This window comes from Mustela putorius, unplaced genomic scaffold, assembly GCF_011764305.1.
Source record: "Mustela putorius furo isolate JIRA1106 unplaced genomic scaffold, ASM1176430v1.1 tig00000275_pilon_pilon_pilon, whole genome shotgun sequence".
Lineage (NCBI taxonomy): Eukaryota > Metazoa > Chordata > Mammalia > Carnivora > Mustelidae > Mustela > Mustela putorius.
In genome coordinates this window covers 20,368,192-20,380,489 of record NW_025421341.1, presented here as the reverse complement: position 1 = coordinate 20,380,489, position 12,298 = coordinate 20,368,192, and the positions used below count along the sequence as shown (strand labels likewise).

Here is a 12,298-nt window from a genome sequence, read left to right as displayed (position 1 = left end):
GCATGAAGAATCTTTATTCTGTAGACATTAATGAAGCGCTTATTTTACGTGCAACACAGGAAGCCATCAGTCAATATTTCAAACAAAATTCAGCACAAAGCCATGTTCACACTAGTGCAGGACAGTCTCTCTGAACAGAGTATGGCTCTTTACCATTTTCTGGAGCTGGTGTGGTTTTAGGGGTTTGTAGACTTGGAGGTCATGGTTACTGGGATGAGAGGGTTCTTGTTTGGCTGGCATTCAGGAAGGTGCTTATGGGGTGAGTCTTCCTGATGTACTAGGCAAGTCATCGTTGATTGTTTGCTCAGGCTAATACCAGTTCTGGTGGTTAGCTTCCACCATCATTCAGAAATATATGCCCTTCTTCAGGGATGGAGGAACTTTTCCAGGATTAATTCCCTGTGCTAGTGCTGTCCATTAGACATACAATAATTGTTACATATGTAACTGTAAGCTAACCAGTAACCACATTAAGAAATGTAAAAAGATGAAATTAATATCATTGCAGTAATTTAGTAGACAATAGATAATAATAGAAATAATTATATATATATCTATATATATATAATTGTTAATAAGGTTTTATTCAGTCCAGTATATATCTATAGTTTCATCTTTGGTTCTTCTATAGATTTTGCCTTCTTCTCTCCGTACCAAGTCTTCAGCATCTAGTGTGTGTTTTATACTTAAAGCACATCTCCCTTCCAACTAGCTGTGCGGAAAGTGGGTTGTGTTGTATGGCTAGTGCCTGTTTTAGTGCAGGTCTACACTAGCTTCTGGTGGCACAAGGACAGACAGAAGGCTATGCCTAGTCTACAGGTCTTACAGTCTCACAGAGGCATAACTGGGTAAACGAATACTCTAGAGGCAGGACCCAGACTAGGGTGAGGCAAGCTAGGCGTGGACATAAAACTTAAGGACGTGCTCACTCTCAGGGTCGTCCAGGCGCGGGGTCTGCCCCAAGAGTGAGCACCTCCTTAAATACTGTACCCTAAGCACCCCTTTAGCCTCCCCCTAGTCTCAGTCCCACTGGGGAGCCTCATCAAGTAGCAGATTCTGGGTACCCAGCCCTGGAGCTTATCATTCAGAAGGTCTCAGGTAGGACCTAGGAATCTGGAGTTTCCATGAACGTCCACAAGAAGTCTAATGCCGGTATTTGGGATCTCCCTTTGAGAAACTCCGGCTGTGCCAAGCCTCCCAGAGAGTTCCTTGATATCCAGGGAAATCATTTCTTTCTTTCTTTGTTTTGTTTTGGGAATAGGTGTTGCTGCGGTTATCAGTCACCTCTGAATTTTTAGGGGGTGTGCTGGGATTCCGTAGTTCCTCTTGAAGGAGGCTCCTGTAGTCTCCGTTCCTGGCCTTGCAGCCTGCAGGATCCTTGGCTAGATGCCAGCTTCATGTTCCATAGACACATTGACTATGTCAGGGGCAAAACTGTAAAAGGCACATGGTGGTGTGGAGAGTGAGTTATGGTAGGTGCTGAGAGGTGTGCCAGGAACTGGGTGGTCTGGGAAAAATCAAGCACTGTGTTTGCTTTCAGCTTCTTCACCACGTCTAGCTTATTTGACACTGTGTGGGCACCTTCCTATCTCTCCACACCAGTCACGTTGTTTCAACGGGCCTCAAATAGAAAAAGGCGGTTAGTCGTCGTGATCTGTCAGGTTGCATACGGACTATAGGTTGTGTGTTACAGCTGTGTTTCGGGATGCATTTCCTTGGGCAGGGGAGCAGCCCCAGGGGGGGAGTATCTGCTTTTCTGTGTGCATATGTGTGCTTCTGTTTCCAGATCTCCCCGCTGGTCTGCTTCCTGCTGTCCCCTGCGGCTTCCTTCATCACCGGACAGTTGGTGGATGTGGACGGGGGCCAGTCCTTGTACACGCACATCTTCGATGTACCAGGTGGGCCCACAGGAAATGACCACCGCTAAATTTGTGCCTTTTCAGCTTCAAGTTCTCAAAATCTCTTTCTTTTTGTAAGATTTTATTTGTTTATTTGAGAGAGAGAGAGAGAGAAAGAGCACAAGCAGGGAGAGCTGCAGGCAGAGGAAGAGAGAGAAGCAGGCTCCCCGCTGAGCAGGGTGCTTCATGTGGGACTTGATCCCAGGACCCTGGGATCATGACCTGAGCCGAAGGCATACGCTTAACCGACTGAGTCATGCAGGTGGCCACGTTTTCAAAAAATTTTTAAGCAGTTACAGAGAGGATTATGGTTTTCTCTCACGGGACATAAAAAATGTACAAAATGTTTATATTCTTAAAAGCATCTTTAAAGAAAATGTTCCCAGTCAAAGAAAATATCTAAATATTTTTTGTCATAGCACATATTTATATATTTTAAGAAATTGCCTTGTGTATATAGGTTGGTGGATATTTAACTTTGAAAAATATTCTTGATATGAATATATATGTATAAGGAGGAGATAGAAAAGAGGCAAGACGTTGCCGTATTTTTAAGATTTAATTCCTCTTTGTTCCTCTAATAAGTAAGTTGTATATCTGAGCAGAAGACTCAGACCTATTAAGTGGGGAAGGGTGCTACGGTACCATTTTACATTATCTTTGGGATATATATTGAGTGATACCATAGGAATTTGCTATATTCAACCATATTTTTCTTTTTTTTTTTTAATTTAACTTAATTTTTTTTCAGTGATCCATAATTCTTTGTGTATGCACCAGACCCAGTACTCCATGCAATCCGTGCCCTCCTTAATACCCACCACCAGGCTCACCCAACCCCCCCACCCCACTCCCCTTCAAAACCCTCAGTTTGTTTCTCAGAGTCCACAGTCTCTCATGGTTTGTCTCTCCCTCCAATTTCCCCCAACTCACTTTTCCTCTCTATCTCCCAGTGTCCTCCATGTTATTCCTTATGCTTCACAAGTAAGTGAAACCATATGATAATTGAATCTCTCTGCTTGACTTATTTCATTCAGCATAATCTCTTCCAGTCCTGTCCATGTTGATACAAAAGCTGGATATTCATCCTTTCTGATGGAGACATAATATTCCATTGTAGATATGGACCATATCTTCTTTATCTCTTCGTCTGTTGAAGGGCATCTTGGCTCTTTCTACAGTTTGGTGACTATGTCCATTGCTGCTATGAACATTGGGGTACAGATGGCCCTTCTTCTCACTACATCTGTATCTTTGTGGGAAACACCCAATAGTTCATTTGCAGGGTCATAGGAAAGCTCGATTTTTAATTTCATAAGGAATCTCCACACTGTTTTCCAAAGTGGCTACACCAACTTGCCTTTCTACCAACAGTGTAAGAGGGTTCCCCTTTCCACATCCTCTCTAACACTTGTTGTTTCTGGTCTTATTAATTTTTGTCATTCTGACTGGTGTTAGGTGGCATCTCCATGTGGTTTTGATTTGAATCTCCCTGATGGCTAATGACGATGAACATTTTTTCATGCGTCTATTAGCCATTTGTATGTCTTCTTTGGAGAAGTGTCTATTCATGTCTTCTGCCCATTTTTTGACGTGATTATCTGTTTTGTGTGTGTTGAGTTTGAGGAGTTTTTTATAGATCTTGGATATCAGCCCTTTGTCTGTAGTGTCGTCTGTGAATACATTCTTCAACCACTTTTAATATACAAAACCAATAATTTCATGAGTCTCAGCCAAATATACACATTGCACACAAATATAAAATTCAAAGCTATTCACACTGTTACTGAAGAGTGTTAAGTGGCTACTACCAAATCAAAGTGTGGTTGAGGTAAGGCATGTGTATTTTTTTTAAAGAGTTATTTATTTATTTATTTCAGTGAGAGAGAGAACACGGGAGAAGGGGCAGGCAGAAGGACAGGGAGAGAGAATCTCAAGCAGACTCTTTGCTGAGCATGGAGTCCAAAGCAGGGCTCCATCTCACGACCCTGAGATCAGACCTGAGCTGAAACCAAGGGTTGGACACTTAACCGACTGGGCCACTCCAGACTCCTGCATGTGTATTTCAGTTTCACATCAGGGACCGATGTTCACCCTACTCTTTTGTGTACTAACAGTCTACTCCAGGCTTCAGACTTTCTTTGCATTAATAAATGATACGTATAGGACTTCAATATTATTATTTCCCCCTCCTATATAGATTTCTTTACTAGTATTTACAAGTAACATCAATGTGGTGATGTGCAGAAGATATCGTGGTTTTCGTTTTTGTTTTAAATTTTATTTATTTATTTGATAGAGATCACAAGTAGGCAGAGAGGCAGGCTGAGAGAGAGAGAGGGAAGCAGGCTCCCCACTGAGCAGAGAGCCCAATGGCAGGCTCGATCCCAGGACCCTGGGATCATGACCCGAGTCAAAGGCAGAGGCTTTAACCTACTGAGCACCCAGGTGCCCCAGATATGATGGTTTTAAAGCACCTGGTTAGAAAGACAGAAACGCCTCCATGCTGTACAATACCATTTTCAGATAGTAGTTAAAGTGGCCATTTCCCTCCCCGGCGGTGCTGAGGGTATTTGTCGATTCCGTCTAGAAAGGGAAAGGAACTCCAGATAGCGGCTTCTCCCGGCCACCAGTGAAAGATTTTCCTTATTAATTCCAATGCTGTATTTTTTTTTAATATTTTATTTATTTATACTAGAGAGAGTGAGCAGGGGGAAGGGAGAGGGAGAATCTCCAAGCAGACTCCCTGCTGAGCCCAACGCTGGGCTCCATTTCAGGACCCTGAGATCATGACCTGAGCCAAAATCAAGAGTCGGACACTCACCCGACTGAGCCACCCAAGCACCTCAAACACTGTATTTATTAGTGTAGAGATTTTTTTTTTAAAGTTTTTGGTGAAATCAGCTACAGCAGTTTTTCAAGAATATTCTCCCTCCACCACGGAGGGATGCCTGGGGGGCTCAGTTGGTTAAGCAGCTGCCTTCAGCTCAAGTCATGATCCCAGGGTCCTGGGCTGGAGTCTCACATCGGGCTCCCTGCACAGCGGGGAGTCGCTTCTCCCTCTGCCTATTCTGCTTAATGCTCCCGCTGCTTGTGCCCCCTCTCTCTCTGACAAATAAACAAAATCTTAAAAAAAAAAGAATATACTTCTGCCCCGACCCCACCATGAGTGGGAATACTGAGCCTTTCGTCCCGTGTTTTCTTGAAGATTGCCAGCCCAGGAGTGACAAGTCCTGGGAAAATTAATATCTGTAGGCATCTATTTTCCTTTCTGTAAAGCGGGCTCACTTAGAGCATTTATTGCGTAAATGGTTGGAAGGGTTAAATTAGATAATGCACATTTAAAGCCTTGTGTCAGATAGCATGTTTTTAGCTGTAGCTCAAACTGGCCTGAGCAGGAAAGGCATTTATTGGCCCGTAACTGAACGGTCTGCTAGACTTAAATTATCCCCTCATTGAGCTCTTCGGGGGCAATGTTTTTTTTTTTTCTTTTCCCTCTGTGTTGGCTTCCTCTTAAGACGGACTCTCCTAAAGGGGAACCCTCTTACACTGTTGGTGGGAATGCAAGTTGGTGCAGCCTCTTTGGAGAACAATGTGGAGATTCCTCAAGAAATTAAAAATAGAGCTTCCCTATGACCCTGCAATTGCACCCTATTTACCCCAGGGATACAAATGTCGTGAAAAGAAGGGCCATCTGTACCCCAATGTTTATAGCAGCAATGGCCACGGTCGCCAAACTATGGAAAGAATCAAGATGCCCTTCAACGGATGAATGGATAAGGAAGATGTGGTCTATATACACTATGGAGTATTATGCCTCCATCAGAAAGGATGAATACCCAACTTTTGTAGCAACATGGACGGGACTGGAAGAGATTATGCTGAGTGAAATAAGTCAAGCAGAGAGAGTCAATTATCATATGGTTTCACTTACTTGTGGAGCATAACAAATATTATGGAGGACAAGGGGTGTTAGAGAGGAGAAGGGAGTTGGGGTAAATTGGAAGGGGAGGTGAATCACAAGAGACTATGCACTCTGAAAAACAATCTGAGGGGTTTGAAGTGGCGGGGGGGTGGGAGGTTGGGGTACTAGGTGGTAGGTATTATAGAGGGCACGGATTGCATGGAGCACTGGGTGTGGTGAAAAAATAATGAATAGTGCTTCTGAAAATAAGTACATTGAAAAAAATAAAAAAGACGGACTCTCCTGGTTGCAGAACGGCTGCCTGTCCTCTGAAAGCCCCATGCTTCTTTTTCCCCAGCCTGCTGGACAGAGAGAAGGGAGGGGAATGACGTTTTATAGCATTTCTAGCAGAATTCTCAGACCTGCTCTGTTTTGGACCAACTGACATGTTTAGCTCTCCCCAACCAGTAGCCAGAGGCATGACTTAGCTCAGTTGGAGATCAAAGTGGGGCCACTTCCCCAGAAACTCATGGATTTCCCCAGTGCAGGTGGAGCCTCTTGGAAAGAGGGGATGAGGGACTGGATGCTGGACAGGCAGCTGTGTGTGCCCGGTACAAATTAAGTACACGGCTTTAAAGTCATCCTGGTTCCTAAGGAAATAGTACGTGTGGAACGGCTGTGGTGCGCCGAGCACTCTGCATAGGCCGTCACATTTAATTTTCACAACTTTAGAAGAGCAGATGTTGTTAGCAACCACCGCCCCCCCCCGCCCCCACCCCAGGAAAACAGGCTCAGGAGGAGGAACCTCTCCAAATTTGGAAATGCTGGTACCTGGCAGGGCTGGGATTCCAAACCAGGATTTTCTCAGGACCTTTGCCAGTTGTCCTAATGATTTCTTTTTTCTTGCTGAGAAAAGAAAAGGGTTGAACCAGGGAAAATAAGAAGGGAGTCTTCTGGAAACTAAGATGATGAAGGAGGTTAATAGATTTACCCTTGACGTGAGCTTTTCCGCTTACTCACCAGACCACGACAACTGGCCTGACGGACCAGGGGACCTTTCTGTCGTCAAACAGATGAAGGAGGATTTCAAGAGTAAAAGCAAGCTCTAAGCTAAGGAAACTACACGTGTCTTTTGTCTCCAAATGCCTTAATATCTCAAGAATGCACTTTGGTACTTTCCAGGAGCTGATAATATGAAGGGAACTATCACTTTCTGCCTTTTAATGTTATCAGTCATGCCTATGCAGAAACTGTTCTTGAAATAATACATGTTTAAGCCCCAAACAACACTGTTTAGCCTGTGATTAAAGATTTCTGTTTTAGGAATGGGGCTTAACATACTTTATGATGATGCCTTTCATTTCTAAGCAAGCTAATTGAACAATGAAATCATTTCAAATTAATAATAGAGGTATCATGATCTCCCAAAAAAGGTTTTAATATTTGGTTGAAAAGGTGGGCAGTAAACCTGGCCTCTGGATGATTCTTAAAACTCTGTATATAGAAGATATACAGTGTATAGAGATAGACAGTGATTCATGTCTCATGGTGGGTATCATGCTTTTGGAGCCATAAAGCTTTATGATAAGTACCAATGGATGATTTGTTTTGTTCATGAAGTTAGATTTGCATAAAGCCTCTTGAGTCAGAAATAAGTAAAGTCATGTGCAACATTTCTTGGAAGTATTTGATTTGTGCCTTGATTTCCAATCTAAAGTATTCCCTTTACTTCATGTTTCTCTTTTTGTATGCAAAACAAGAATTTTAAATGAAATGTTATGCAAATTAGGGTTCAGTATCCTACCTTCACTTGACTTTTTTGGGCAATGATCCCAACTTCTGAAATGCCTTTTATGAATTCATTTTTTGTATTAATTAAACATCTTTTAACTGACTTATTCCCTCTTGAAGTCAAGTAGATATTTTCTTTTCTTTATTCTCAGTGCAAAGTACAGATCTTCCTTGGCTTAAAAAGGGGTCATGTCCTGATAACCCCATTGTTAGTTGATAATATCATTAAGCCAAAAATGCATTTAATGCACCCAGCTTATTGAAAATCAGTCACTTAGCCTCGTCTCCCTTCAACATGCCCAGAACACTTAGGCTAGCCAACAGTTGGTCAAGATCATCTCACACAAAGCCGACGTTACACTGAAGTGTTGAATATCTCATGTAATTTAGTGAATACTGTGCTGAAAGTGAAAACCAGAACGGTTGTGTGGGTGCAGAATGGTCTGCAATTCCTGTTGAAGTCTTTTCGCTTTCACACCACAGTGAAGTTGAAAAATCTCGTCAAACCATCATTAAGTTGCTGACAGCTATATGTAATTTTCCATGCCCCGGGAAGCGACCCACAAATCTGCCATTTTATGAGGCTCCCACATGGGGCCAGGACCAGGGTGAGGCTAACTAGATGCCTGGAAGGGGGGGGGCAGCATGAAAGAGATGCTCTCTAATGGGTGAGCCCAAGTGCAGAGTTGCCCCTGAGAGGACACACACAACTGTACATTTTGTGTTCGTGCTATTCAGAGTGAAAGATCAGAAATCTTTTCCTTCTAGAAAACACTTGAAAATGGCCTTCTGGACGCGACAATATCGTAGTTGCTAAGCATTCAAGCCACAGGTTAACCCTAACATTGGTTGGTGTGGAAGACAAAGAGGCAGGGAGGGCTTCCTTTTCAAATTTCCTCATGCCCATAACCGAAAACAGCCCCACAATTCTCCATGATGTTGTCGCATGTTTATTTCTACGTAAGGCATGGAGGCCACCCCACATAGCATGAGACGTAACTACCACTCCTCATTAGATCTTCTTGTTAGCTTAATGATTGGACAGCTGACCATTATCTATGTTCTAGGATCATAAGTCTACTCCCCAGGACTTCTGTACATTTCATGATAGTGTCCTCTCAATAATGTTCTCTTGCTACTACACTTAGGAAATTTGGTTATAGACTGAATATTCCTGAATAAGTTTAATCATTCAATAATATTAAGCCCCTGTGTGCTCAGCATCATGTTAAGAATTGGATGTGCAGGGGCACCTGCGTGGCTCAGTGGGTTAAAGCCTCTGCCTTTGGCTCCCGTCGTGATCTCAGGGTCCTGGGATTGAGCCCCACATTGAGCGCTCTGCTCAGCAGGGAGCCTGTTTCCCCCTCTCTCTGCCTGTCGCTCTGCTTACTTGTGATCTCTGTCAAATAAATAACATCTTAAAAAGAAAAAAAAAGTATTGGGTGTACAATTTTGAAAAAAAAAAACAAAACAACAACAACCAAAGCCACACTGACCTTGCCCCCCAACAGAGGTTACAAGAGTAAGAGAGAGAGAGAAACATTAATCAAGCCACATAGAAATTTAAGCCTCCCTAAGTGCTCTAAGTGCCATAAAACGTAAGGTCATGGTGCTAAAGGCATATACCAGGAAGAAAAAGATATCAAGAGGAGAAAACAACTCTGTTAATTGAGTTAAAAGAGTGGACATTCTCCCCCACCCACATGCCTCTCCTTTTGTTCATGGCTTATGTTAGTTCAGGTCCTCTGGGAAGCAGGTGCCAAGACAGAATGAGATGTGCGTGAGACTTGGGGGATATGGTTGCAGAGGCGGGGAGCCCCGGAAGACTGCAGTGACCTTCAGACCGTGGAGCAAGTGTGACACCCGTGAAAGAGGGACAAAGACAGGAGTGAGCAGGAGGCAGAGGGAAGGTTTGCTGCATGTGCACATTCACACCACGGTGGGGCCTGGGGGTACCCGGAGACACTTGGTAGATGACCTGGGTTCCACATGGTCACTCTTGTCCTCACTGTCTAGGAGTAGCTCTGCTCCTCCTGCTGGCCAGGGATACTCCTTTTTTCATCAGCTCGTGCCTGCACACAGGCAGGCCAATGGTCCCTGAACTCGGCCATAGTTCATAGTTGGCAAGAATGCCTTCCTTTGGAACCAGGACTTCCAATGCTGCAAGATTCAGAAATGGATGGGAAGTACCAGGTCCCATGGTGGAGCTTTGGAAGTGTTGGTAAGTAGGACCACTCTCTCTTCCACTCACTGGTTCCCAGAAATGTTCCCGAAGCCTTTGGGGAAAGGCATCCTGACAGATGGTACTCCAACCTTTCAGAAGGATGCTGGCACTTAGGCTGTGCATTGCTTGTTCTAGTCCTCTGTGGAGCTGGCTCCTTCTAGAAGCACTGTGTGTGCAATGACTGATGGTTTCAAGGTCAGGGACCCAGTCGCACACATTTTCCTTGGGAAGTGGGTTACCTGATTGCATGCTGATGCTTGGGATTCCGTGCCTGTGGATCAGTCTGTGTATAAGCCCCAGATGACTGGTGTCTGAGTCCCTGCTAGCAGGAATGGTAAACTCTCACCTGGATTCAGTATCTCGCACTATGAGCTACCACAGGGGATGGGAGCGATGAGAGATTGGCTAATAGGAAGTAAGGAGAACTGTAAGAATAATGGAATAAGGGCACCTGCCTGGCTCAGTTGGTAGAGCACAAAACTCGATCTCAGAGTGGTGGGTTCCAGCCTCACATTAGGCACAGTGCTTACTGAAAAAACCAGTAAGGGAAAAGCAGATATAAAGAGGAACTACTAATCTACTAGGGCCGAGATGGCAATTAACTGTTGCCCACGGCCAAAGGGTTGCATTTTGAAGCTGCCACATGCCTATATCCCGTGACCACCAGCCCCTTTTATTTTCGACACTACCCAAAAGCTTGGCTCAAAAAAGTGTCACCTTGTGGTTAATTGTGGAACAGGAGCCTCTCTGGACAGGGCCTTCTTGGGAAGCCAAGACTTGCCTGCAAAGTTTCCACTTGAGCTCTAATGTCTTCTAGTATTTCTTCTGCACTCCTCCTTTACAAGGGTTTCACTTTGATGAGGAGGACAAAGGCAAGAAAGATGTTTTTTAAATGAAACTTAGAGCTTGCAGTCCAGGGATATTCGTTAAAGACTAGAAGCAACGTTATCTTGATGATACCTAGATCTTCACATTCCTGTAAGACCCTGCTTTGCGCATACAGAAATTCCTTAGAAACCTGTTATCTCTACCTCCCCTCCCTCCACAAACGTAAAATATATAGTCAGTCACCCCCACACTCCGGTGCAGCTCATCGGCCTACGGAGCCTGTCCCCCTACTATAATAAAATCACCTTTTTTGGACCAAAAACCTCTCAAGAATTCTTCCTTGGCCGTTTGCTTATTGAACCAAACTTCAAATCACATCCACTTCCCTGAAGTGTTGAAATTTGAACAACTGGCAGGAAGATTTGAAACCATAATCCAGAAAAGTGTATTCGAGTAAAAGCGGGTGATCATCCAGCGCTTGTTTTATGACAATTATCCCAAGGAATATCGAAATTTCTGCTTATCCAAAGGGATGTTTGGAATCCCGCGGGCAATGCTCTGATTTGCTTGGTAACTAGCGCCCCCTGTCGGTTCGTGTCTGCCCTGCCCCAAGCCGCGCAGCCGCCCAGTTTTCTCAGCTGGGCGTGGACCAGAGGCATGTCTGTCCTCTGCCCCGGTGGGAGTCAGATCCTGCGGACCGCAAGTCCTAACGCAGTCCGCATCGGGGCTGCATCGCGGGGGTTGTTCTTACTCCTCTCATCGAGCGAGCCCGCCTATCCCTCTTTACCATCTGCAGCCTCCAAACTTGGTCTTCTGGAGCTTGTCTGTTCTCTCCTGATTGACGCCACTTTGCAGACGTTAACAACAACCTGTCTGCTCACAGGCACCCTTACATCCTCTCCCCCCCGTTTATTCTGCCCTTTCCTGCCGGTTCCTGCAGAGCGCTCCGTGGGCTCTCTCCTTCCATGAGTTAGGGCTCTTAGTCTCTGCTGGCGTCCAACTGCCTGGTTTCCAATCCCAGCTTCTACCACTGACTCTTGTCACGGCTTTGAGACAATTGGGAGGTTAGAATATCAACTGGATATTAGCAGATGTTATGCAAGAAATACTTGTCATTCGATGTGATAATAACAGGGCAGTTACTTTTTTTTTTTTTTTTAATGTCCTTCCCTATTAGGAAAGAAACGGTATTTGGGATTTGGTTTTAAATACTCCAGTTTAAAGAAAAGTGGGGTAGGGGATGGGAGGAAGTGGAAGGAGATTGGAAGCATGATAGTAATTGTTTAGGCCACTGACAGATAATTATATATTGGTTAATTCTATTCTTTTCTCTACATTTGGGTAAGTTTGGAAATTCCTCAAATAAAAAAATTGCAAAATAAAAATGGTCTCATTCATTACTTGGATAGTGGGTAACAAGGGGAAGGATTAGCTGGTTATAAAGTTAGTTACTGGGGAGAAACAGAAGAGAGTTTGCAGTTACATCCAATGGTTCTTGGATGGGTGTGGCAGAGAGAGGAAAAGACCAGGCTCCAAGGAGCATATGTATTTGGTGGTATAAAATTATTGCCTCTTAACCTGAATTCTGTCCTGCAGGCACTGGGCACAACACGAAATTCTGGCCAGCCTCCCATCCTGGTTGGTTAGCATTAC

The 12,298-nt window shown here is 44.2% G+C and overlaps 1 protein-coding gene across 2 annotated transcripts in view; it reads left to right on the top strand.

Moving 5' to 3' along the window:
• LOC101677520 (peroxisomal trans-2-enoyl-CoA reductase) overlaps positions 1–7,696 on the top strand; it is a 34,234-nt gene extending 26,538 nt beyond the window's left edge. For both annotated transcript variants that reach the window (XM_045078724.1, XM_045078725.1), the window contains exons 7-8: positions 1,787–1,898; positions 6,826–7,696. In XM_045078724.1, coding sequence (XP_044934659.1) covers positions 1,787–1,898; positions 6,826–6,911 — 198 coding nt within the window. In that variant the 3' untranslated portion in view covers positions 6,912–7,696. The remainder of the gene's footprint in view (positions 1–1,786; positions 1,899–6,825) is intronic.
• Positions 7,697–12,298: the final 4,602 nt, after the last annotated feature.